Genomic DNA, 14,464 nt, shown 5'->3' on the forward strand with positions numbered 1-14,464 from the left:
CAATATCCGGGAAGACAGTCAGGTGTTCACAGAAGGCATGGATAGAGCTGGTACTAAAGTGTGGGTGAGGTTGCTCGGCACAGAAAACAAATCCTAGTTAGTCTTTGTCAGGGAAGGAGTATACAAGCTGGGTCTTGAGGGATGTGTAGGAGTTCCCCAGTCTAAATGGTAGTTTCTTACAGATCCTTGGCAGAAGTGTTCTAGGGGTGTCTCATGAATATGTGGGGCCTCAGTAGGAGTATGGATAGACTCAGAGCTGTGGTCAAGAGCCCTAGCCACTAGACTACATTGCCAGCTTGGGAGCTCAAGAGCTGCCATGTAGACTTGGTCTGGCATCAAAGCTTAGGCTCCTTCTTGTCTCTTGTCTTTTGGTGAGCCCAGAAGCAGGGAGTAGCCACATGTGGCCTCCTCGGAGTAGCACACGCCCATGGAGGCAGCCAGCCCTAGTGAGACATGCCAACTCATAGTTTCCCTTTTCACAACTGGACAAAGAGCAAACCTTCTCCATCAGATTACAGCAGGATTTAAAGAGACAGCAGGCAGAGAGTTCAGGTAGAGGCCCTGTGTGGCACGCTGTCAGACTCATCAGTATCTTTCAGACTCTACACAAAAGCAAACTGTACAGGCAATTTGACTAAAACAATGAAAATTTGACAGTTCCTGGGAGCAGGGTATGATGGGTACTTGCCTGTGATGGAAATACTCAGGAGGCTGAGGCAGGAGGATTGCTATGAGTTGGAGCCAGCGGGGATTAGAGTGTGATCTGTCTCAAAATAAACAAAACAAAACAAAAAAACTCGTAATAGTAAATCAAAACAAAAAGTAAGGCTTTGGGAGCCAGTGTGATGGTCCCTGACAAGATTCTCAGTCTGAGGCTAGCTTGGGCTATGGAGAGGTTTTGGTTTTTAATTTTGTATTTTTTTTTACTAAAAACACACAAACAAAAACACAGCAAACAAACAAACAAAAAAGAAATGAACATGCATACTGGGAGAGATGATCTAGAAGGCCTTTTCTTGTGCTCTCAGAAGCACACTGCGCCCAGTACCTCAAGATTTCTGTCTGTATTAGTTAGCATTTCTGGAGAAGCAGGGACAACATAATGTGTGTAGCTAGAGGTGGAGGGAAGGATGGATCTCTGGGTGGATAGAAGGATGGAAGGATGGAAGGGTGGATGGGTAGATGGATGGGTGGATGGATGGATCTCTGGGTGGATAGAAGGATGGACGAATGGATGAGTAGATGGATGGGTGGATGGATGGATGGATGGATCTCTGGGTGGATAGAAGGATGGAAGGGTGGATGGGTGGATGGATGGGTGGATGGATGGATCTCTGGGTGGATAGAAGGATGGACGAATGGATGAGTAGATGGATGGGTGGATGAATGGATGGATGGATAGATGGAGGATGGGAGGAAGGATGGATCTCTGGGTGGATAGAAGGATGGATGGGTGGATGAGTGGATGGATGGATGGATCTCTGGGTAGATAAAAGGATGGATGAGTAGATGGATGGATAGATGGATGGATGGATCTCTAGGTGGGTAGCAGGATGGAAGGATGGATGGGTGGAAAGGCAGATTGTAAATATGTATTGATATATGGATAGATGGATGGATGGACACAGACAGGTAAATAGGATGCAGACAGGTAGACAGGTATATAGATAGGCAGAAATTGATTTTTAGGAACTGGCTCGTGTGACAGTGGGGATGTGGCAAGTTTTAGTTTACTAATGGCCATTAGGTTGGAGAGTCAGGGATAAACTGCAGCTCAAGTTCGGGCACAGGGTTCTGGCAGAGTTCCTCTTGCTGGGGCAGGCCGGTAATTTTCTCTTCAGTGTCCAGCTGATTGGACGAGGCTTACCCACACCTTGGAGGGTAACATGCTCTGCTTAAAGCCCACTACTGATTTACATGCTAATTTTGCTTTTAAAAACAAGTTTACAGAAACCCCTAGAATAATGTTTGACCAAACATCAGTTTACTGTGGCCTCTGCCTACCTCCAGGCCCAAGCCATGGGCAGGGCCCACTGATGGCTGGGTGAACAGATGTGTGACCCGGTGCCTGCGGAAGAGCCAAGGCTTGGGGTGGTTACGGCCAGGTCAGGTGCACGCTGAGGCTGTGTGTGCATTTTCTGACCCAAGTCCTAGAGGAAAAGGCCATTTAGATCCCAACAATGTGGTTTCCTGTGTTCCCAAGGCAGGAAGTCACCCCAGCCCAGAGCCACATAGCCCAGCTGAGACAGAGCAGGTCACAGGAGGGGTTGGGGTGCAGCTCCCCACACTGAAGTGATCAAAAGCCCTCTCCACAGGGGCTCTGTTCCTTCAGTGCCATGCAGGCCAGGCTAGGTGGGCAGGACTTCCTGGGGCTTCAGGTTAATGGGTAGTCAGTCCCCAGTGCCTCACCTCAGGGAGTCAGCACAGGAAGACATTGTGGATAGATCTGTGCCTTTGGTTCTCTCCAAGGACCTGGGAGGTCACAACTGTCCAGGTGTCTGTCTTTCTCAGGAGCCTGAAGGACATCTGGAGACAGGAAACACGGTGATTTTCTCTGCCCTGTCTCTACACCCAGTGTCCAAAAGGGGAGTGGAGAATTGTGTCCCAGGGGGCTGTGTTCCTGCCAGCCCCCAGGTCACCTTTCTAGGGCCAGAAGGAGAGTTCCCCTTCCATGGAGGGAGAGGGCTGGTAGACCCTGATGCGGGTGTCTGTCTGTCTGTCTTTGCTGTGGCTCAGACTTACTCCGGCTGCCATCTACAGACAGTTATTCCCACGGCTCCAGAAACACGTCTGGAACTGGAAGCACCAGCGGCCCTGGCGGCCAGGGAAGGGTCGGCTCTGTTTGCACTGGGGCTCCCAGTTGCCGCATGCCCTAGAGGAGTCAGGAGGGGACAGCACTGTGGGGTGGGAGGCTGGAGGGCTTGGGACCGCTCAGGATTGTCACAGCAAACTTGGGTTCCAGCCCAGGAATCCGGGAACATATCCAACCCCAGCTTGGGGACAGACCGGCACAGGTGGTACAGACTCTAATAGCTGGAACAGGGTTGGGGTACATCTGATTTGGTACCCTAAGCCCAGGAGAAAGGCAGACAGATGAGTGGGTCACCCTGGATGTTTTGGGGGGAGGGGACACTGGTCACTGGAGAGTGCTAGAGACAGCTACTGTACCTGGGGTCATTCCAAGAAAAAAACTTCTGCAGTCTTTGTAAACATTGAGCCATCTAATTATGAGGGTACAGGCCTATGGATCTTTCAGGCTGCCTGTAAGAGCGAGAGGCTGAGACCAGAGAGGGTAGTGACTTGCTCAGTGGCCACACAGCAAAATGAAAGTGGTTAAGACAGGAACCCAGGTGTCCCTTATTATAACTAGGGTCAAGATGATGATGATGTTGTTGACCACAGTTAGACTGAACACTCAGGGCGGGTTCTTACTTATCCACCGCATTGCTTTCCAAGGCTTCTGTTCCCCGAGGCCAGCTGTGGTTCTAAAATAAGAAAGTTTCAGAAACAATTCCTTAGTTTGAGATGGTTTTTGTAACTGTGAGTTGCTATGTTCTATTGTCTTTATGTCCTTACTTCCTGTGCCTACATTATTAGTTAAATGCTATCCCAGGTATTTACAAATAGAACAAGGTACCATGCACCTTGGGGCCAGTACCATCTATGGCTTTAAGTACTGACTGGGGATCTGGGAGGGTATCCTTGGAGATGAGGGGCCATAGCACAGGGCTCTGCAGCAGCACGATGACAACCATTTAATCCTGCCTTGTGACACACATGATATCATTGGCTCCATTTTACAGATGAGGGACTGTAAGCTCAGAGTGGCTCGGTAACTTCCCCAAATCACACAGCTACATCTGCACCTAGACTGAGAACTTCTCCCTGCAGCTTAGGTTCTGATGTAGAGACAGCAGGTACAGCTGCATGTGTGTGTGTGTGTGTGTGTGTGTGTGAGAGAGAGAGGGGGGGGGGAGGGAGGGAGGGAGGGAGAGAGAGAGAGAAAAAGGGGAGGGAGGGAGGGAGAGAGAGAGAGAGAGAGAGAAAGGGGGGGAGGGAGGGAGGGAGGGAGAGAGAGAGAGAAAAAGGGGGGAGGGAGGGAGGGAGGGAGAGAGAGAGAAAGGGGGGAGGGAGGGAGGGAGAGAGAGAGAGAGAGAAAGGGGGGAGGGAGGGAGAGAGAGAGAGAGAAAGAGGGGGGAGGGAGGGAGAGAGAGAGAGAGAGAGAGAGAGAGAGAGAGAAAGAGGGGGAGGGAGGAAGGGAGAGAGGGAGGGAGAGAGAGAGAGAGAGAGAGATTAGTTTAATTGCTGCCACAACCGCAACATATTCCAGCTCTCATCTGATAGGTGATAGGCTCACCCCACCCACTGTACCTGCTCTGTGGCCCCCAAAATGCCAGCTCTGTTCCAGGGGCTTTAGCTGGGGACAGTCCTACCTGGAAGCTTGCATGTGTTTACTGAGCCCATCTGTGTGGTGGATTGAGCAGGACCTCCTTTCTGATGCAGGGAAGCAGGGTGTGTATGTGTGTGTGTGTGTGTGTGGTGACTCTGTAAGGGAAGGGGCAACCATCTCTGAATGAATGGAGGCTAGTATGGCAGGACCAGACCCTTTGAGGGTACGGACTGGGGGTAGAAGCTGGAGCAGGCTGCAGGGAGGAGTTGATTCTAGTTGGAAATGTGGTGTGATCTGTCAGCACTTGGCTATGGCCTGTGGATTGATGGTCACAAGACTGGAGGTGAGAGCCAGCCTATGGGAAGGTAACTGGTGTGAACTGGTGCATAGTGGGAGCTGGGGGCGAGGGCTGGGGATTCCCAGCCTTGCTGGAATTATTTTGTGGAACATGAGGATCAAATGCCCAGCGGTGGCAAAAGGGAAGGAGTTAGAGAAGAATGGAAAGGGGTAGAAACAACGGGGCCCAGGGAGGGTTGATGAGTGCTCCCCATCAGCCAGCGCGGGCCTGGCTTCACATTCTGAGGGGCCCAGTGCTTTGATTTCCATACTGTTTATCTACTGCTGTGTGAATATGGCTGCCAAACCTAACTGTTTGAAAGAGGGTCTTCCTCAGCTTGTGCAGCAGGAATGGTAGCATGGGATGCTTCTAGTTTTGGGGTCACTGGAGACTGAGTCGGAATGGCAGCTGGGTCTGGTGGGGCTATGGTGAGCAGGCTGCTGGAGTATGCTCAAGACAGGGTAACTGGTTTCCTCAGCTAGGGCAAGACTGAAGTCACAATGCTTTGCCTAGCTGGCCCCAAAAGTCACACACACCGCCAGTTCTACATGATTCTGTCGTGTTAGAGTTCCATTCCTGACAGAATACTTTCGGACGACCAACTTGAAGGCAGCAAAGCTAATTATGCCTCAGCTCTAGTCAATGACCGCTTCAGCCTGTGGTGGCCCAGTACATTACAGTTTGTGTACAGGCCTGCTCACCTCGCCGCAGTCAGGAAACAGAGACACCTAACTTCCACCTTAGGCTGGTTTCTTGTACCTTTATTCCTGCATCAGAACACCCGAGCCACAGGCATCAGGAAGAAACACTCACTTTGCTCATGGTTTCAAAGGCATTACTTCATTGTGTTGTGGGGTGTGGTTTGGTAGAGCAGTTCCTGCTAGCCAGGAAGTGATTCAGGTGGGGGAGAAAGCCAGCCTGTGATGTCTGTGTTTTCTTTTTCTCACTTGTATTCCATCTGCTCCCCATGGGATGCAATACTTGCATTCTTTCCTTCCTCTCTGGGAGAACAGACAGACCCAGGGGCGTGCTTGATCGACCTCCCAGGTACTTCCCCATTAAATGAAGTTATCAATAGAGGTTAACCAGCCTCAAGGCTCAGCTCTTACGGTTCAGCTTTTCTCCATAAGCCTGGTGGACAGCCAGGACTGATGGTGGTAGAAGTCAAGATTACCCAAACCAGGGCTGGATAGATGACTCAGCCAGTAAAGAGCCCTGGTTGCTCTCCAGAGGACCCAAGTTGAATTCTCAGCACCCACATGGCAGCTCCCAGTGATTTCTAACTCCAGTTCCAGGGGATCTGATTCCCTCTTCTTGCTTCTACAGGCACCAGGGATACACGTGATTGCTCAGAAATACATTTGAATAAGATAAGACACTGATGCATATAAAATAAATAATTAATAATAAAAAGATTACACAAAGCAGCCCCATCAGTTTAGTGTGTGTGTGTGTGTGTGTGTGTGTGTGTTAGCAGAGGGCAGAGACCCCCTTACAGCTGGCTGCCACACTTTCTTTCTGTACCATCCTGAATGTTTCATTGGTCTTGGAAAGCCAGAAGCATGGTTTGGCCAAGCCTAGAATAACAGCAGGAGAGAGTCAAGGAAGGCAGCAGGACCACTGTCCTTGGAGGAGACCAGAGACAGGTGGCTAAGAATGTGATGGAGGCTCAGTGGGACTGGGGTGGGGACCTGGCCCTGGTGCTGAGGTGCCCCTGGAGTGGGGTGAAGGCATTTTCTCAGACAACTCTACATTCACCATGCAGGGAGTTCTGGACTGCCATTGCCTGTGTGCCTACACTTGGGGACACTTGCTGAGTGTCTGTCCACTGAGAGGCTCCTATGGTCCTACAGCAGGGCACTGCTAAGGGCACCTACCAAAGTGAGCACTGGCATTGCCCCAGACTGTGCTCATCAAGTCACCATCCTGAGAACTGCCTGGAAAAAGGATGTCCTATCGCAAAGCCAGGCACACCCATGCCTGGTTCTGGATCACAGGCATAATCCATGCCTGGTTCTGGATCACGGGCACACCCATGCCTGGTTCTGGATCACGGGCATAATCCATGCCTGGTTCTGGATCACGGGCACATCCATGCCTGGTTCTGGATCACGGGCACACCCATGCCTGGTTCTGGATCACGGGCACATCCATGCCTGGTTCTGGACCACGGGCACACCCATGCCTGGTTCTGGACCACGGGCACATCCATGCCTGGTTCTGGATCACGGGCATAATCCATGCCTGGTTCTGGACCACGGGCACACCCATGCCTGGTTCTGGACCACAGGCACACCCACGCTTGGTTCTGGATCACGGGCATAATCCATGCCTGGTTCTGGACCACGGGCACACCCATGCCTGGTTCTGGACCACAGGCACACCCACGCTTGGTTCTGGACCACGGGCACATCCACGCCTGGTTCTGGATCACAGGCACATCCATGCCTGGTTCCGGATCACAGGCACATCCATGCCTGGTTCCGGATCACAGGCACATGCATTGCCAGTTCTGGATCACGGGCACACCCATTCTCAGTTCTGGATCATGGGCTGGACCACGGGCACATCCATGCCTGGTTCCGGATCAAGGGCACATCCATTGCCGGTTCTGGATCACGGGCACACCCATTCTCGGTTCTGGATCATGGGCACATCCATGCCTGGTTCTGGATCATGGGCACATCCATGCTAGTGCTGGTTCTGGACCACGGGCACATCCATGCTAGTGCTGGTTCTGGGTCACGGGCACACCCATGCCTGGTTTTGGATCACAGACATATCCATGCCTGGTTCTAGATCACGGGTGCATCCATGAATGGTTCTGGATCACAGGCACATCCATGCCTGGTTCTGGATCATGGGCACATCCATGCCTGGTTCTGGATCACAAGCTGGTCTGCCTGGACCTTGTGACACTGTGTGGTCCAGAGTCTGAAGCAGATACTGTCCTAGCTGCAGAGGATACAGGTTGAGTGAGATGCGCAATAGTTTAGTGCAGGCAGACAGCTCAGCTGGAAGCTGCTTAGGGAGACTTCAGATTGTGAACTGGTCAGACGAGGTGACAATGGGGTCCTGAAAGGACTAACTGAGGCCCACTGTAATGTGGGCAGTCAGGCAAGGCCTTTATAAGGAGGCAGCCTTGAGTGGATCCTACCAGCTGAGCAGATTTGACTCGTTAAGGACTGGGGATGACAGAGAGAGTCCCAGGCTGCCAGAACAGCATAAACAAAGGCCCCTTGGGAGAAGAGAGCTTATTGCATCCTGGGAATGTCAGAAATGTGGAAGACACTGGGGGAAGACAGAGTCCTGGTCTCCCACTATGCCCCTAGTGTCTAGACTGGGGATTGAGAGGCCCAGTGGGCTGAAGGAGCTGTTGGTTGAACATGAGCTGTGGCAGGGGGCTTGCGGTGCAGGGGACGGCTGAATGTGGGAGACGATTAAATGACAGGGGCCTCACAGTCATGGGGAGACTTTCAGCTAGGTCTGACTCAGGGGACACCTATTAAGCCCTTACAGTGTACCAGGTACAGATGGGGGTATCCATCTGTAGTCTCTGCCAGCAGTGGGGGTCTCCTAAGCTCAGGCCAATTGAACTGAGGTTTTCTCAGTCCTAAAGTCCCTGTCCCAAAGGAAGGCTTGGGGGTGAGGTAGGGAGGGTGCTCATGTGAGGGGAACACCTTCTGGAAGGGAGAGAGCTGTCACCTAGGGTGGGGATACAGGCTTAGGGAGAAGGCAAATGTTAGCTGGATGGTGATGACATGGTGGGGATATGTCATAGGCCAAGGGTGATGGGCCTGAGCTCTGTGGGCTGGCGGGGTCAGTACAGCCTTACTCAGCTCAGGTTGAATCACACGGCCTGAACTGGGCCAGGACAGGGTGCCAGTGGCCAAGGTGACATCCCAAGCTCCACCTTGCTGGCCAGGCTGGGGGTGGGGAACTCTATAGCCTCTGCTAAAAGCTGGTGGCTGAAGCTGGTAGGGGTGAGTAGGGTGGACAGACTGGCAGGGGCAGCTGAGAGTTGATTTAGGGGGCACCTCTGCCGCCCGCTTCCCTGTTTCTCTAACCAGTGGCCAGGCTCTCCTGTCCCAGCAAACCCAAATCAACTCAGAACCCAGGTCAGAGGCCCTCAAGCACCCCTGGGAAGGGCTCCTGGAACTTTCTAGAAGTGCCAAGTGCCCTGGGGGGTGGGGCCGCAGAACAGGGGACATTCCTGGCTTCGGGGAACCTGATAGGAAATTTGATTCCAGCTTCTGGTGGTGGGAGGGAGAGCAAGTTCTCCAAGTGTGTGTGTATGTGTGTGCGCACACTCACATGTAGGCAGGAACTTTGTGTGTGTGTGTGTGTGTTCTGTGCCACAGATCCCAGGGTCTCTATAGCACGAGTGTGTGTGTGTGTGTGTGTGTGTGTGTGTGTGTGTGTGATTATGTGGTAGGGAGAGTCCTAAGTGCTGTGTGTGCCTGCGGGTGTGCCCGGGCCTCTGGCCTAGGGGAGTACACGTGTGACAGGCCTGCCTCTAGTTGGGTGTGAGGGGAGAGGCCCCCTTGCTCCTCTGTGCCGCTGGCACTGGGCCTGGGTCCCCACCACCTCGGCCTGGCAGGACTCCAGCGGACGCCCTCGGGGGTACGCACTCGGGCTCCCTGTTCTGCCTCCCCTCAGTCCCTCCGCCCCTCTCCTTGTCCCCCCCTCCCCCTACCGGGCGTGGAGGGCTGGGGTGGGAGGAGATTGCGCCTGAGTTTCCATTTCATACCTCGCGGCTAAAACTTTCTTTCTGTCTCGCTCCCGCAGTCTGCAGCTTCTCCTGTCATCGGAAATGCCAGGCCAAGGTAAGGGGCAGCGGGGAGCTTGTAGGGGGCGGGGTGGGGCGGGGCGACTGCTCTTTGTTTATGCAAAGTGCGGGGCACGGGTCAAGGTGAAGGCCAAGGCCAAGGAGGTTCTGGGGGTCCTGGTCCCGTTGCGTACTGCCCTGCGCGGCCCCATTCGGCCAGCCTGGGGTAGCCTCGCACCGCAGAGAGTGGGGGCGGGGCTGTGGAGTTGTCTGACAAGGTACTACCCATTCTTCATGGGCCAGCCCCCACCCCCACCCCCATTTCCGTGCTTAGTTTCTCCAGTGTTTCCTGGCGGGTCATGCAGGAGAGGGAAACTGAGGCAAGAAGGCAGGAGCGATTGCTCTGATTGTTCAAACACTTCCTTTCAGGTCTGGGCAGGAGGTGGTGGGTCAGCTTTGTGGAGTAATGGGGTGTGAGGTGGTGGGGGTGTCATGAATTTGGAAGGCAGCTGCTGGCAGGTGGCTCAGCTTCCACTGGGGGTTCTCGACCTATAGGACTTCTCTCCCTACTCTTCCCCGTGTCTGCTCTGGCTCCAGGCTGCCCCCTTCCTGTCACTTCACCTGCCCTTGCTATATAAACCTGCCCATCTGGCAGGAGCCCAGGTGAGAAGGAAGCCACAGAGCAGAGAGTTAGGTGCAGGGTCCGCTTTTACCCTCAGGCTTTACTTTTTATTAATTGGGAGGTGATAGATTTGCCACGGTTCTAACTGAGCCTGATCCACCCCAAGGACATAGGGTTAAGATGCCCACCTCTCAAAACGTTTTGAATGTTAAGTGAGCTCAGGCTGTGAGTCCTAAGTGCCCATGCAACAGAAGTGCTCAAAAATCAATCAATCAATCATCAATTGATCATCAATCAATCAAACAACAAACAACCCACTACTGAGGAACAGGCCTGATTCGGAGGAGAAGGGGCTGTTGATGGAAGCTCAGGTCTGGGAGTGATCTGCTCCCTTCTGTGAGATCCTGAATATGCCCCAAGGACTCCTGGAAGAGCTGCATAGTATAAATTCTGGGCTGCAAAGGGCCTGTGGCTTGCAGCAGGAATACCGCTATCTGGCTTCCCTGGCTGGGTCAGCTTTATCTTTGGGGGTGGGGGAGGTAATGTGTTCTTGTCTCCCTCTCATGTCCTCTTTGCTCAGTTCATCTGGGGCAGAGTTCTCTATCTTTAACCCCAGAAACTACCAAACTGCTTGCTCCTCTCATTACCCCTCGCAACCCTTTCCCACATCAGTGTTTCTCAGTGACAGTGAACATTTGTGCTCTCTGGGCCTAAGCCTTATGAGCACGTGCAGTACGCACGCTATCAGTTTTGAATCTTGTAACTCCACAGGGTGGAAGATCACGTTGCTTTAAATTGGAGGAACCAAGGCACCAAAAAGTATAGGTGTAGTTCGTCTGCCATGGCCTTTTGTGCCCCCTTGATTGTCCTCCCCTGACCATTGGCCCATTGTTTTCTCTCCGGATTGATGGCCTTTTTTTATGTTCCTCTTTTGCTTTCTGCCTCCTAGTAGCAGCAGGAAACTGTTAAGAAGATCAGGTGATGAGTTTACTGTCAGTGAAAAGTTAGTTGGAATAGGTGGCTCAGAAAGACGTGACAGACAGTGGCCCCCTGTTTCAGAAGGATACCAAAGATGACTTTTAGGGGCATCAGCCTGCCTGATGGACGGGTGTCCACTGTGCTGGGGGTGCAGGTACCCCAGGCTATACAGTTCTGCTCTGCTTAGCCAAGGAGGCCAAGTTGAAGGGGAGGGGTCGGGCAGGGCACCTCCATACAGAGGGAGCTTTTCATCGGCTTTCCCCTATAGGAAGTGGAACCTCCTGGTGGGTGTACTCCACCCAGCTAGCAAGACTCTACCCAAACCACAGCTCTCACTACAGGCTGCTTCTTCTCCAGCTGGGAAGCCGAGTTCTGTGCTGTGGGCTTATAGCTAGATCAGCTTGGTGGTCATCCCCTCCACCCTCCGCTTCTAGAGGAGCCACCAAGCAGCTGGCCAGCCCTCTCCAGGTACAGGACCCTGCTCTAAGGCAGCTGATAAGCGGGCTAGGCAGGATTAGCCCAGCACGAGTGCTTGAAGGAGGTGTTATGGGACAGGAGACCCAGAGGATGTTCCTGGTGCTGTGAAGGAGAAGAGCCAAGCAAAGGCCCCGAGGTGAGGCGAGCTTGAAGGGAGGAGGGTAAGCTGGAGAGTTTACGGCACTAGAAACAGTACGGGGCTACCACGGTGAGAGGCTGTGTTGCCTCCAGGCAAGGACAGGGACAGAATCTGCTAGTGGCATCTACCCAAGAGTACCCAGCGAGTTGGCTGGTGGTGTGGCACTCAGAATCATGGGGCAGGAGTGAGGAAGGGGCCGACTGGGGTGTGTTTCAAAGTCTTGAGCTTCGCCGGTGGGTGGGATGTTGGGTGTGAGAGAGAATCACTGACTCATAGGTCTTTGGCCAGAGCGACTGGGGACATATGGCTTCGTTTACTGAGTAGAGGAAGTGTGGGAGAAGGTTCCTTGAAAGCACTGTGGGAGATTTTCCTTTGTTTTGTGTCTTTTTCCAGTTTTCTCCCTTCCCTCCATTGGGAAGTTTTCTTACTGGTTCTTGATTCTGCCTTCCAGATTGCTCAATTAGTATAAACCCGCTCGGATGGGCTTGGGGTATGGGTGCGCAGCAATATATAATGTAACAGAGCTCCCTAAATTTAGAAGATCAAAGCAACAATAGCCATTTGTGTTGCTCACTGTCGCTGGGGGTCTGGAGTTGGAGAAGGGTTTGGCTGGCCAGTTCTAGCCAGGCAAAGCAAGGCAGGCAACATTGTCTCCACCCCTACAATCCACCCATGTTAGAGAGTGAACTCAGGACCTCAGCTATGCTAAGCAAGCTCGTGAGTCTCTTGTTCCTTTTCTCTGAGATAGGATCTTACTAAGGCAGACCTTGAACTCTGCTATGGCCCAGGCTAGCCATATTCTTACCATCCTGATGCCTTAGCTTATAAAGTAGCTAAGATGACAGACATGTACCTGCAGGCTTAGCAGCAATCTTCTGAAGGCCTAATGGGGTTTGAGGGACCTCTCTTAGGGGCTCTCTTTTGGGGTTACCAGTGGGGCTGGCTGCAGATAAAAGCCTCTCTTCAGCTTTGTGGTCTCCTGCTAAGGGCACTTGAGCATTCTCATGTGGTACTGGCTTCCTGGGAATGATTCAAGAGCATGGAGACAGGAACACTATGTCTTTTCCATTCCAGGCTTAGAAGTCTCTCACTGCCACCCGTGTGCACGATCCCCTGCAACACAGGGCAGCCCTGTGAGGTGGAGGGTCCTGTGTGGGCTTGTATGCCAGTGGGAGGAACCCATGGAGTCTTCACAGCGGAGCCATGCTAAGGCCATGCTAATTACTTCTGTGGCTATGGCAAAATATCAACAGAAGCTATTTAAGGGGGGGGGGGAGAGGTTTGTTTTGTCTCACGGTTTCTGAGAGATTTCATTTTCTACCATGGTGGTGAGGCATAGCGGTGGGTGCATGAGGTAGTGACTTCTCATGATGGGGAGAAGGGGAAGCAGAGCTAGCAGGGGAGAGTCACCCACTGTAGTGACCTGCTCCCATGGCCTCCTCCTTAAAGGCTCCTTAGCCTTCAGAACTGCTCTATAAACTGGGGACTCAGCATAGGTAACAAGCCCATGAGGGATACTGAGATTCAGATTATACCAGAAGCTGGCTACAAATGCCCAGAGAAAGGGCCAGGCTAAGTGATTCAGGGAGGCTGCCTGAGTGTCAGAATGCATCTCTGATGATACAGTATCATGTTTCCTCGCCTGTGTCTGCACAGGACTTCCCAACATGCAGTCTACTCCCATTCATGCAACAGGCTGGGAGGGGAGGTGGGCGTGGCTCACAATAACCCTATTTTAGGTATTGACCATTGAAGCCTAGTAAAGGTGGCCAGCGGGGCTCCTGCATCTCTGTACAGTGGACTTGTACTGGGGTCGACCAGGTGAGAGGGGAGTGAAGGGAGCAAGGATGTGGGAGAGAAGGGTCTGGAATCTCAGTATGGTTCCAGCACATTTCTTCTCCCATAGTCTCCCACTCTTGGACCTCTTGAGACCTTTGCCTGCACCTTTTTTTTTTTTCTCTGCTGTTGAGGATTTTAAAGGAGTGGTTAGCATTTGCTTCCCACTAATTTTCAAAATTTACTTTTATTTTATATGTATGATGTTTTGCCTGCACATATGTCTGTGCACTATTTGCTTGCCTGGCGCCTGAGAAGGCCAGAAGAGGGAGTTAGAGCCCGTTGTGAGCCACCATGGGATTTGAACCCGGATCTTGTAGAAAAGCCAGTGTTCTTAACCACTGAGCCCTCTCTCCAGCCCTGCATCTCATTCTGCTTCAGATTTTCTCTCTGCTGTTCTCTCTGCTTCCCCACCTCCACTTTCTCATGTTACAACCTTCATGTATTTACGTGTGTTATTTTAACTATAGTTTTAGAACCGTTTTAGAGTTACAGAGTTGCAGAGGTACCTTAGGGAGTTACAGAATAGTGGGCTCAGGTTCCCCGGCCTTCAGATGGACTTGCGAGCAGAACCCTAGTGTCCTATTTTGACCAGATCAGGTCATGGCTCCTCACAGCAAAATACTCTTGGTCCCCTGCAGGTCAGATGGGAGTTACATGAAAGGAGCAGAGGCCTGGGTATGCCAACCCTGGGCGACTGAGATCTCTCACAGGTTTCTTCCCTGAAGTTCTCTTCTGTGTTCAGGCCAGGCCCAGGAGGAAAGAACACACCCATGACTTAGTCTCCTCCCTAGTACCCAAAGGGCTCCAGTTCACCTTTAAGCTCCAAAGGAAAAGGTCATCCTGTAGGGAAACCCGTATTTCACTGTGGTATCCCTCTGATGCTAGGCCCTCATGAACAGACTCACAGCCTTCTG

General features: G+C 52.4%; 1 protein-coding gene across 5 annotated transcripts in view; it reads left to right on the plus strand.

Moving 5' to 3' along the window:
* Tns1 (tensin 1) overlaps nt 1–14,464 on the plus strand; it is a 222,497-nt gene that overhangs the window by 49,119 nt on the left and 158,914 nt on the right. For 4 of the 5 annotated variants that reach the window (XM_057762193.1, XM_057762194.1, XM_057762195.1 and 1 more), the window contains exon 3: nt 9,516–9,553. In XM_057762193.1, coding sequence (XP_057618176.1) covers nt 9,516–9,553 — 38 coding nt within the window. Of the gene's footprint in view, nt 1–9,333; nt 9,351–9,515; nt 9,554–14,464 lie in introns of those variants that run through there. The other variant, XM_057762201.1, reaches the window with a different exon arrangement.

Source organism: Chionomys nivalis, chromosome 2 (genome assembly GCF_950005125.1).
Source record: "Chionomys nivalis chromosome 2, mChiNiv1.1, whole genome shotgun sequence".
NCBI lineage: Eukaryota > Metazoa > Chordata > Mammalia > Rodentia > Cricetidae > Chionomys > Chionomys nivalis.